This window comes from Haliaeetus albicilla, chromosome 6 (genome assembly GCF_947461875.1).
Source record: "Haliaeetus albicilla chromosome 6, bHalAlb1.1, whole genome shotgun sequence".
NCBI classification, from domain to species: Eukaryota; Metazoa; Chordata; class Aves; order Accipitriformes; family Accipitridae; genus Haliaeetus; species Haliaeetus albicilla.
Window position 1 is genome coordinate 31,201,261 of NC_091488.1, and position 12,635 is coordinate 31,213,895.

Here is a 12,635-nt window from a genome sequence, read left to right on the forward strand (position 1 = left end):
CTTATCAATGTATCAGCCACACAATGACTGCGTGGTTTGGTCAAACTACGAAACTCACTATGACTCAGTTTCCTCTTCAAGAAAATGAGGATATAAATGCAGACTTGCCATACAGGAGTGTTCTGAGGTGTGATACATGCATGAAGCACTACAAAAAGGCAAATGATAGCAACAGTAATATTTCACAAAGGTAGTAATCATTGTAATTTGGTTAAGTTCTAGCCAGGTGGAAATTTGCACACAGTTTTCAGAGTGGAAGGTCTCCTGAAACTTGCTTGTTTGTTAGAGTTCATTAACTTCCCTCTGCAGAACAAAACTCACCCATTGGATTAGCCTTCTGCTTCTCATCTGGTCACAAAAAGCAACAGAAGGGTAAAAATAACAGGTCCTTTGAAAATGCTTCTGTAAAGATGATGCATCTTAGAATAAATTTCTACACAGTTGGACAAAGGAAAAAAAAGGACAACACCATTTGCTAAAAAATTGACAGCCGCCTGCTATTTTGGAGAGCTCTCCTCTAATTGCACGCACCTGCTGTGGCATGGTATATTCTAAAATATATCTCAACAGTAATGCTGCTTGGCAGCAGCCAAGTCCCCCCAGGAGGGACCCTGCGGTCCCAGTCTTCACAACTTCACAGGAACTGGGGTTTTTTTCCAGGGTAACATTTGAATAGAAATTCAAATAAATTCACTGTGAGCCTCTTTCCTTGTTCCACCTCTGTTCGTTTCTATCGCATCACCTCTCACTCTCTTCCTCCCTCCCCTTAACTACGTTTTCCTATTCCCTCTCCCACCAGCATCCTTGGCCCCCTCACCCTCCCACAACACAAGATTTAGGCTTGATTCCTCCATTTGTTATTTTCTTGGCTTCTGAAATATTTTTGCCTTCTCTCTCTGCTCTTGTCATGCCTCTGTGTTTCACATGCTCTAAGCTCAAAAAACTGAGGTAACCCTTTCAGAACAGCACTGCTTTGAGATACACGAGGAGATCACCAAATCGCCCCCATCCGCATGTCCCTGGTGGCTGGGTCAACCTCTCACCACCTGCAGCAGCTCCTCCCTCTGGCCTTGGTGCCAGTCACCATCCTCTCCCTCCTATTGCTCCTTCACCCTTGTCCCTTGTTCTGCTCTCTGCATGCACCAGCTGCCTGTCACTCCTCTGGTGCCTCCTGCCACCACCCCTCCAACCAGAGGTCCTGTGAGCTCTGCTTGAATCAATGCTGGGTACTGCTCATAGGAGACAGATGAAGGCATCCTCAGAATTGACACTCAAGGAACTTGGCTTCTACACCAGGTCTTCCTCCCAACACAAGGCAAATTATTCAGTTGTCTTTGCCACAGATTTCTATCTGTAACATGGTATTTCTATTCCAGAATGGTTTGAGGATGCTTGCCTTTAAAGTCTGACAAGCACAGAGCTGCTCTGGTGACACGGGTCATAGATGAGTTTCCAGCGGGTCCCCCTGGGAGCAGGTGATCCAGGGTCTGCCAAGCAGACATTTACAGGCACGTGCATTCGGCCTGCACTGAGCTTCTTTCCCAGCCTAGATATCAGCATGGCACCCGTGCCACGTGTATCCACACGGGGCTTCTCTTTCTTTCAGGGGCAACCTCATGGGAAACAATCTTCTCCCTCTTTCCAGGATTTCTTTAATCGCCTGCAGCGAAAAAAATGGAAAGCAGGACAACTGGGAACCAGGGAGAGGTAGATGGGATAGGAGAGTATGCTGGGGATGGGGACATTGTGTCATCTCATCCTCACTGTCCCAGCTGGCCCCAGGCAGCACAGACGGCCTGCAGGCTGCCAGCACCCACTGGAGGTGCTGAGCTTTTGAATTCAATGGGGCCAAGCAAAGGGTCTCTGCTGGTGTAGGGAGCTGCTGATGCCAGGCCAGCAACTGTGATGTCAGTCCTAGTGTTAAGTGTTAGGTATGGCTTTCTGGTGTTGACTCTCTGCATTACCCATGGCGTGCCATTGACAATAGACCAAAGGAAACGCAGCAGGAAGCATACAGACACCAGAAAGTTCAGAGTCCAGGCAGGCAACAGACCTCCAAGTTTCAGACCAAGCAGAAAATCAAAATCTTAGAAACAGAGGCAAGACCCTCCCCAGAGGAAGGAATGCTCTGGAGTAGGGCAGCAACGAAGCACAGAAGGGACTCCTTTACCCTTGTGAGAAACCATAGGCATTTTATGAGGCCCCAGAGACACCAAAGCCTCACTGCAGCAATCTCCACTTGGTAGGTTTCCTGAAGACCTCATTTACTGTAGACACCCTCTCTGGCCCAGTCTTCATGGCATTTTTCTGGTGCGCTACCTTTCAAAGACCACGATCTACCAGTTCCAGTGTTTCAGGGAGCGCTCCAGCTCCCAACAGACAGCGCCCGCTTCCAAGTGGGAAAATTGGAAAGAGGGAGATAGTGAGTACAGTGTAGTCAGGTCTGCAATTGTATATGGACAAGTTAAAGAACTGATCTTAACAGACAGTAGAATAACTGTCAGCTTCCATCAACATCCCAAATTTCTGTACAACTTCCCCTGATCTCCTTGGAGAGTTTTAAAATGGTGACACCTTGAAAGAGTAAAGAGAAATGGGGGGAAGACAGAGGACAACAGTAACCAGCAAAAGGAGGGCGCCAAGGACCATCAGCCCAAGTAGGAAGAAAGGGGGGGAGGGCATAAAAGAGGTCCTGGGTAAAGTAGAGATCCAAACCTACAGGAAAAGAAGTACTGGAACCTGTAACATATATAAGGAGGCAGGATGACAGACAAGGGGGCGCACAGGAATCCCTAATAAGTCCAAGTCAAGCAGATGTGGTCTAAGGAACAAGCAAACTGCTTATTCCCTGATAAAAATATTACTTATGCCAGAGTGACATCACCACCAAGTCTTGAACCAGAAGGTTCGTAGGAACCAAGGAGACAGGATTGCTTTATGATGTCCAATAAAGGCTTCATGAATACACAGCTCTCTAGCTTTCACATATGTCAAAGTTATTAGCTATCATGGTAAAAGGATGCTGAATAGCATTGAAGTGTTAATTTGTACAGACTCACTGGTCCACATCGCTGCCAGGAAACAAGAAGAAACGGTTTGAAGAGACGAGGAGTGGAACGTGCACCTCCAGGCACTGGGTTCACATTTGCCCTGGGACAGCTTCGCCAAGTGCTGCCAGGGGATGCCAAGAGGCAGCTCCAATGTTACAGACAACCCTGAGCCCCTCCAGGTAAAATCAGGTTACCTAAGTGGCGGGGCCATGCCTTCACCTGCCTCACTGCTGCAGCTCGTCTCCCGGCCCAGCAATACCAGCGCTGCGTCAGCTCCCAAAGCTGTGGTGGGAATGAGAGACCAGATACGACTCGGTCAATGCCCACTGCTCCCTTCCCAGGGTGCCTGCACCTGGGCATCCAAACTGAAAAAGACCTTGTTTAGAAAACACACGATGGAGAAAGCCCTCACTTAAACAAGAACAACAAACAAATTGCCATTGCCACATTTAGCCCCAACTACAAACCTTTGCTGGTGAGGTAAACGGGGTGACCAAGTACGGGTGGGGAAAGAAACAAGCTACAGGGGTAAGGAGCAGATCTGGGCCCTCCCTCAGCAAAACGTCGCCATTAACACGTGAACCGGAGGGAACTCCAAGAAGGAAGTTTCTCCCGCCGCTCATGCCGCATCCACACGGGCCGACTAAAGACCGAAGCGCTGCGCACAGGTGACTGGTCCCATACGAGATTTGAGCCGAATGCAACCTCCTTCCCCCCCCAAAACTTCCTTCCTCATCAAGGGCTGTTAACAGGAGGGCGCAAGCAACCAGATGGGGAGGAACTCGGGGACTCTCTCCCTCCTCGCAGGCTCTTCCCTCCCTACTAGATTCCATCCACCGATAAGCACCGGGGCGGGCTCCTCCGCCCGAACACACCACCCCCGACGCCAAGCGTGCCTTCAGGGGGGAAAAGTTGGAAGGGGGGAAAAAACCCCCCAACCCAGGCGGCTTGCTCCCTCCCGGGAAGCCGTACGCTTGCAGCCAGTCAGTCAGCCCGCAGGGAGCGCCCACCGGGCCGCTTCCCCACGGAAAAAAGAACGAATAAAGACGGAGAGAAGCGGCGGCGGGCGGGACTGCCTGCGGGCTGACAGCGCTGCCCCCCTCGACGAGGCGGCGGCGACGACCCCCGCTGCCTCACCGGGAGCGGGGGCGGAGGCCGCGGCTGCCGGACGGCCCCAGGGCGGAGGCGCCCCGAGCCCCACCTGTCCCGGCGGGGCGGGGCCGGGCCGCCCCGCCCCGGCCCCGCCCCTCCCCGGGGCAGCGCCCAGCCCCGCGCGCCTGCTCACGGCGGCTTCCCCGTCAGGCGCGGCGCCCGCCGGGAGCTGTAGTCCGCCGCCGGGCCCTTGCCGCTCTCCGGAGCCAGCGGGGGGACTCCGCTTCCCGTCGGCCCCCGCGCCCTCGGCCGGCGCGGCGGAGCCGCCGGGGGCCGGCGGCGACGGGCGCCGCCGCCGCCGCCATGGGCTGGGGGACGCGCCTGGGCCTCCTGGGCGGCCTGGCCCTGTGGGCGCAGCGGCGGCGGGCAGCGGCGGCCGCCCCGGGGCGGCGGGACCTGGAGCTGAAGCTGGTGCAGGTGGTCTTCCGGCACGGGGCGCGCACCCCGCTGCGGCCCCTCCCGGGGGCAGCGCCGGTGAGCAACGGGACGGGCGCGGGCGGCGGCGGCCGGGGCTGCCGAGCGGTGGCGGCAGCCCGCGGGTCTGCGGCTGGTGCCCTCGCCCCGAGCCGGCCGGCTGCCCGCTGCCGAGCTGCTGCCTCGCTTCCGCCAGCCTGTAAATGGGTTGGTTCCCCGCCCCTTCCCAGGGCCCTACCGGGAGTAAATTCGGGGAGAACGTGGGAATTTGGGAGTTAAAGCGGAACGGCGATAGCATGGTCCCGCTGCCCGTTGGCGGGACCCATGACGGGAGAGGGAACAACCTCCGCTGCGGCTGCAGGGAGCCCCCGGGGGAGGGACGCGGGCAGGGGCGGCCCGGGGCCGGGGCCGCCGGCGGTAACGCAAGTTACTGCTGCTCCCGGGACTTTGGATTTTAACGCCTGGTGCCGAGCCGTTCCCCCGCAGCACTGCACGTTACGGCAGGTACTCGGCAAACGCGCGCTTGCTCGCCTCGGTGTTACTGCGATTGATCCGTCTCCCCACAGCTGCCAACGAGGCAGCCTCTTGAGCTGGCAGATACGAGCTCTGCTAGTTTGCTAGAGAAGCTTTTCAGTGAGTAACAAATAGCAGCAACAGAGATTTCCTACAGATCCTTCTCCTGTAAGGGGAGGAAAGCAAGCGCTGCGTTTCACGCACATCATCTGTGCATGATGCACAGCAGATCAGCAAATCCAAGATGTAGCGCTGCTGTCATTTCTGTACGTGCTGTATGAAGAGATCAGTTCTGTTTGGCTCCTTGTTGTGGTATGGGCAAGGCAGCACACAGTAACAGCTCAGCACTGGTTTGATGCTCCTGAAAGTCCTCATTTTCCACTGAAGCACTGTTTGTTTGTATGTTTGGAAACAGGTGGAATGGCATCCCACTCTTCTAGACGTGCCTGCTCAAACTAAGTTTGATTACATGGTGACTGACCTAAATGGAGGACCTCGGCCTCCCTCACCCTATGAGGAGCAATACAAAAAGACCACATTCAAGGTGAGGCTGTATTTCGTGGTGGTTTCATGTTCCCTCTGTAGACTTCTTTATTTCCATATTCCACTGGAGACCCTTCCTTTTCTTTGCACTTAGGGTGGTGCAATTGCAGGACAGCTGACAACAGTAGGGATGCAGCAGATGTTTGCCCTGGGGCAAAGGCTAAGGAGAAGCTATGTGGAAGAAGCCAACTTTCTCTCACCAACATTTAAGCCTGCTGAGATCTTGTGAGTCTCTCGCTTCCCTCTCAGACCTTGCCTTGCGTCCTCCCTCCTAACAAGCAGCCTTGTGCAAGGGAAACTTTCTGACCAGCATACCCTTCTCCACCCTATAGCGGACTGGCTGGTCCCTGGGCCTTCATCTTTGCTCAGCCTGCACAGCCCTGTACTAGAACTTACTCATGACACACAGCATCCAATTCCCCAGCAGTCCTGAGAGTGATGTAAGGGACAGATTCATCTCACCTAGGTTTAGCCATTGACAGTGCTATTATGCACCTTTATGGTGAGTGAAGAGAAACAGGTATTTCTGGAGCACAATTTAACTCACTGTAGATTAAATAAGCTAAAGTTCAGTGAGATGAAGCACACCCCTGCTGCTCACATCAGTAATGCTGGGAGTGTCTGGTTTAGGATGAGAGAAAAATTACACTAGAGAAGTGCCAACTTTTTTATCTCCACTGTCTCTGAAGGGAAGTTAAAGGGCAGTTCAGATAATAGGTGTCTATTTAAGATAGCTATAGCGAGGCAAGATGAATCCCACCACAGGTTTCCAAAGCCACAGTGAAAGCAGAACCTTCAGTTCCAGCAAGTCCTCCCCAGCTGCAGCCACATCCACGTGAAAGAAAAAGTGCTACCTCACAAACTGCCTTCTCTCTTTCAGCATCCGTTCCACGAATATTTTCCGGAATCTGGAGTCCACACGGTGCCTGCTAGCTGGGCTGTACCAACAACAGAAAGAAGGTTGGAGAGACTTCTGACCAGTGCCTTTCCTTTCTCAGTCTTCCCTAGACGCGCACACCTCGCACATCTCAACTCTCCCTGGCTTCTGGTTGTTACTTCTTCCCTGGTTCTTTGCGCCTGGCCCTCTTCCCCATGCTCTCCTGGTTCTACGTGTTGTCAACTTGTCACTTGCTCCCTCTCTTTGTGTAGCTTTCTGCTGGTGCTCAGCTTGGATCTGTTGCCATGAATGCTGCAATTTCAGACCTACTGAGGAGGTTAGCATTAACCCACTTCAGAATCAAGAGGGCAAAAAGTTTCAGGTCCAATGTTTACAAGATGCACATCTGAAAAAAGTTTCTCAGAGGTGTATCAGGTGGTACAAGTATCTTGGCCAAAATCCTTTAAAAGTTCAGTATCTGGAGTAACTTTCAGTGTGTCCTACAGTTGACAACTACTTGTATGTCCTAGAAAAAGGCTCCAAGTTCTGAAGATCTCAGCTCTGCTCCCTCCCTGTTTAGTTCCAAGAACAAATAGTAGAAGTGACTTGCTAGAGCTTCTTACAGCTCACGACAGAAACTAATTTTTGGCACATACAAACACTACAAAAAAAGAATACACAACTAGAAAGCTTTACAAGGTGCACAGCAGACATCCCTGTGGAATTAAATGCTGTGTGCAGAGAAACAAGCACAGTGGCTTGTGTTACAGGTGATAGCTGGGGGGGGGGGGGAATTGCTAGTTGACAACAATGGACTTGAGCACAAAGACTGTGAGAGTGATTAAAGCAGTCTAAAGACATACAGGTGCACTAGTGATCACAGAAGCTTCCTTCTTGTTCCACAGGATCTGTTGTCATTGTCACTGATGAAGCAAGCTCTGAAATCCTCTACCCCAATTACCACAACTGCCAGCGCCTGAAATGCTTGAGCAGGTAATTGCCAGCCATACCTCCCCATATGATTTCACTGCTGTTTTATTTTAGCAGTAGTAATTTAAAACAGTACATTTTCTTCCCATTTTCCAGTTTCTTCCCCTGCCACTTACTGTTCTTTTGGAATGGTTATCTAGTTGTATAAAATACTTGGTGAGCAGAGTCATATACCAAGCAGTAGCACCAGAAGAAAAAAAAAAAAAATATAGAAACTTTTTCTTGAAAGACCAATTTAATTTAGTCCATGTCTAGCAAACACTCATTACTAGCTAATATACAGCTATTCTGCGGCATTGCTGCAGGGCAGAATTAATGTCATCTACATCCCTTAACAAGCCTTTCAAGTGTGAACATATTGGGCCTCCTTTTTATATTCAGTTTCTGGTTTGGGGGTTATTACAACATTCCTGTCACATTTATACCTTGAAGAAACCGAAATATACTCAGCCTTGACACATTTAACAAAGACTAATGAAGCAAAATAAGGAACATCCTACATAGAAAGAACACTCATGTTTGCAGAGTCAAGTACTCTAAATGCCTGTGCCAGGTTGGGCATGGGGTGGAAACTGAACAAGAGAGGCAAATGTATTACAGTTTGGTTGGATCATACATTAGCATATTTTTGTCCAAAATTCAAGAGTTGTCAGAATTCACTTGCAAAAGCTCATTATATAATGCTTGACTCTGCAGGCAAAGGATTGCTCTTGACAGTGGTGAGGTGACAGCCCATAGAAGCCGTACATTCAGCCTCCTTTAGTAACATCAACTGTCCGAAAAGGGAGTAAACTGCAAGTTCTTCTGCTCCCTCCCCCTCAGCCCACCAAATGAGCACATTTTGTGACCACATCAAGGTGGAATTTTTTTTAAGCTGCAGTAAGCAGCACTGCCTCAGCTTACAGGCTACCTAACCTAGAACTTCCAGCATATTTGATTTCAAACAGAAACTAGAGCTGTTCCTAAAAAAATAAAAGGCAAGCTTAAAAAACTTTTCCCACCTCCTCCCCAACAGATCAGGGTCAGAGAAAACAAAACCTATGCAAAATATTTTGCTTGAAGTACATGGCCAGCATAGATATTCTCAGCTAAACTTTTCAAAATAAAATTTTAAACAGTGTAAAGAGACAAATGGCTTCTAACAAAGTGAGAGGTGAGTTTAAGCTGCAAGTGAGTATCTAGGTGTTTCCCTTTTCCCACACCATACAACAACCAGTTCAAAGTTTCTACCCTTTTTTCTTTCATGAGGCAGGTAATGGCTGCTCCCTGAAGACACAGACTTGTGCTGTTCCAGTATGACCAGATCTGTTAACTGATACACAGCCCTTGCTTATGGGAACCAGTTCTGAGGTGTTCACACCTCATCTTAATTTTTTTCCCTCACCTCTGTAAGTGCAGATAGCCAGCTCTGATCCTTGACATCTAGACACAGCGTCCGTCCACTCTGCAGCTTAGACTCCCAATATCAAGAATCCCTCAGTATCCTGTGGTGCATCTCTTCTACCCCTCAATGATGTAAGACAACACCACTGGGCTGGGGTCATGAAAAAAAAAAACACCAAAAGACAGAAAGTCTGATGTGTGAAAAGTTTTTGGGTTGTTTTCTTAATTCCCTGACAGGCGTAAGTTGAAGAATGCTCTGCAACAGCCAGGTATCTCTGACGACTTGAAAACTATTAAGGAGAAGATGGGTATTGAAGGCGATAAGTCTGTGGACTTTTTTCTCCTCCTTGATAACATTCTTGCTGAGCAGGTGAGCTGAGCGGTTCCGTTGCACTGTCACAGAAAGAAACATCCCTTTACCATGCATATGGAGGAAATCACGGAGTGCCAACACCCACTGATACCAGTGGATACCCCAGTACCTTTCTGTGCAATCCAGAAATAGCGTGGCCTTTTTAAAAAACAAGATGTGGAGTCAGCCTTGCTCTAGGAATGATGAAGACTCACCTCCAGTATTTATGTTCTTACCTTGAAATCCAGTATCTCTTTTAAGGGTAATGAAGTACAGCTAAGAGAGCAGTTGGGCCTTGCTTACCCCATTACAAAGTGCTTATCCTCCTTTGGCAGCCAGCACATAAGAGAGTCATCTTAATCCGGGTTCCAGCATACTACCCATGAGCCAGATTGCTTCTGTTACTGCGAGGGAGCTGGGCGTATTTGTACCCCTCTTAGTACCTCTTTTTTGCTGGAGCTAATGGTAATTGGTCTGGCTGTCAGTTGAATAGCTCAAGGCATGATACTCCCTTCACACAGAAATGTATCCTCAAGAAGAAACATCCATCGTTTTGGTGGACAGAGCAAGTCTGTATATTTAAAACCTCCTAGAACTCCTCACATGAACACCATAGTAGAATACTGTAGCACAAATGCTGTTACATGAACAGCTGTTTTCTACGGGCAGTCATCCATGTGTCTTCAGGCTGTGTTCAGAAAGGGACAAACCCTATTGTTATGCTACATCTTCTCCTTCCAGGTGCACAATTTGCCAAGCTGTCCTGTGCTGAAGAACTTTCAGCAGACAGTTGAGCGTCGATCTGTTGACTCACTGCTTTTCCTTCTGGAAGATGGTTCAAGGTGATTACCTGTACCCATGCCTCCAGCCTTAGGGGCTGTCTTAGGTTTACTCAGGGTGTATGAGCTGCACCAGCTTACTGCAGCAGGTAGAAGTCCTTTCTGATCTGCTGTATTCCCCCACCAGAGGCTACTGCTCCCTCATGAGGTTTGTGCTTTAGCCATCTCAGTCCAGTGCCTTGAGTCAGGGACATGAGCTAGGAAAAAGGAGTCCACACTGAGGAGGCCAAGATGTGGGCTTACATCCTGTTTTGCTGACAGTCATGGAGAGAGTTAGCCACTGAGGTAGGCAATGAATGCCTCAGTTGCCACGCCTGTTTAAGTTAACCTGTGTCAAAGGCAAAAGCAGAAAAGAATAGGAGATGCTTCTAGCCTGAACCCTGAGGCTGCACAGGTGAGGCTGCCCTTGCAGATGCACAACTACAATCTGAATTCCAACCTGGGAAGTTTATCCCAGGGATGGCACCTGCACAACTGGGCTGAGAAGTGTTGGTGCTAGTGGAAAAGGTGATGCCAGGCCCTGCACACATGTAACTACTTGCAAAAGAATCTGCTGCTACATGCAGTTAATTGCCTCCTCCACAATTATTTGTAAAGGTGGCTGAGTTGCTAGCCTAGCAGCTGTTTTCCTTTCAGATCCATTTGCAGCTGCCATATTCACCAGCTCTTCTCAGGTGGTGGTATAAGACTGCCTTTTCTGTTAGGGCAGTTGTCCTCAGCCTTTTCCTTAACTTGTGTTAGGGATCTCAGGTACTGAAAGACTGATTTCCCCCACTCCCACAACACCCAGGAGAGCCACAGTCACACTCATCCTCCATTTCCATGGATGCATTCGTTAGGTAGAGGGAGTTTCTTCACACCATAAGTTGTCTAAAGGTCTCCTCTTTGTTCAATACAGGGATAAAAACTAATTTTTAAATATAGCCGCCACCTTCTCAAATACCACCCCTCCCCTTCCCACCAAAGGGCCCAATCACTTCAGTTGCTGTTTTGCAGTCAGCTGCAGTCATCTTCCCTAGGTGAAAAGCATGCATTCAAAAATCACAACACAGGGAACAAAATAGCATAGAAAACATCAAGGAGTTTCTAGATTTCCCTTTATGTGGGCCATACCTCATGAGACTGCTTGTTAACACCCACACACACACATTCTGCAATCACATTAAAATCTGTGGTGACCATGCAAGTGCCAAGTGCCAAAATAAAAAGTGACCATAGGAATTACATTTAATAGTTCTTAGCTACACCCAATATATGTTATCAATTTGTAAGAGAAATGCAGGTTCCCAGGTGTTTGTTCCAAATTATTTAATTTGAAAGTTTAAAACCTAGTAGATTTATTTCTGCTTCTTTTATAGAGAAGTTCTTCAGATGAGTGTTGGTCTCCTTTTCTATACCTTACAGAAGAACATTACAGAAGCAGTAGATCCCTCATCTCCAGCTGAAAAGGCCAGGTACAGGGCAGATCTCTAATTGTTACAAATTCTGGCTTGCTGTTAGTGTGAAAAGCTGGTTCAGAAAGATGTTGAATGTGTGGGGCAAAGAGAATGAGTGCTTCTCTGCTAGAAAAAGCATGAGTGCTACTGGCTATCTGTGGAGGAGCACAGCCAACATTTTAGGTTTGGGTTTTTTTTCCCTTTTTATCAGAAAACTCATTCTCTATGCTTCTCATGACGTTACCCTTATTCCTGTCCTGGTGGCACTGGGCACCTTTGATCACAAGTGGCCACCTTATGCTGCAGATGTGACCCTGGAACTGTATGAGCACCGGCAGTCCAAAGAGTGGTTTGTTCGCATGTCTTACCATGGAGAGGTAAGCCCCTTGTACAAATCCTGGGCTTTTGGTTTTGGCATGCATGCATGTAGAGCTGTGAAGGAAGACTTGTTCCGAGCATGCCATCAAGCCAGATAACAGAGTAAGACACCTACAGCACATCCATGGTAGCCAAGATATCTGGCTATTGATCTAGTGTGAGTTTAGGCAAAGACTTTGAACCTCTGCCTCTCTGTCTTTGCCTCGACTAGCATATTTTCCTGCCACAGAATGCATCAGTATCAGCAAAAAAGGGCTTTGGCAATGCACGAGATCTGTGATTTTGTCTCTTTGCCTCTGCAGGAGCAAGTGGTGAAAGGATGTAGAGCAGGTCTCTGCCCACTCAAAGAATTTCTAGAAGTTCTTTCACAGTACTCAGTCAGTCCAGAGGAGTACAATAACCTGTGCTCACAAATGGAGGAGAATCAGCAAACTGCCTCATGATTAAGTTGTCTTAAATTAAAATTAGTTTATTGTCACAATCTTTGACTATTTTTCTTTATATTCCTGCCAGCCTTCCATATTCTAAAGGTATTTTAGATGAGGGGACTTTTTCCTAACAGACACAGGGTGGCACAGTGTCACTTTTCAGTGTTAGCAGCAAGATGAAAGAAGCTGTGTAACAGAATGGCTCAAGTTCACTTCTGAGGTAGCCACACAAAAGCACAGAGAGGCTGAAAATGGCAAGGGAGAGAAGAGACCTTTTTAA

General features: G+C 48.9%; 1 protein-coding gene across 1 annotated transcript; it reads left to right on the forward strand.

The window, feature by feature from the left end:
- Positions 1–4,467: 4,467 nt before the first annotated feature.
- Positions 4,468–12,408, forward strand: ACP6 (acid phosphatase 6, lysophosphatidic). Its single transcript, XM_069785423.1, has 10 exons — positions 4,468–4,676; positions 5,545–5,673; positions 5,767–5,897; positions 6,553–6,632; positions 7,455–7,542; positions 9,160–9,292; positions 10,016–10,116; positions 11,472–11,567; positions 11,761–11,926; positions 12,230–12,408. The coding sequence occupies exons 1-10, from the start codon at positions 4,506–4,508 to the stop codon at positions 12,368–12,370; spliced, it is 1,236 nt and encodes a 411-aa protein (XP_069641524.1). The 5' UTR covers positions 4,468–4,505; the 3' UTR covers positions 12,371–12,408.
- Positions 12,409–12,635: the final 227 nt, after the last annotated feature.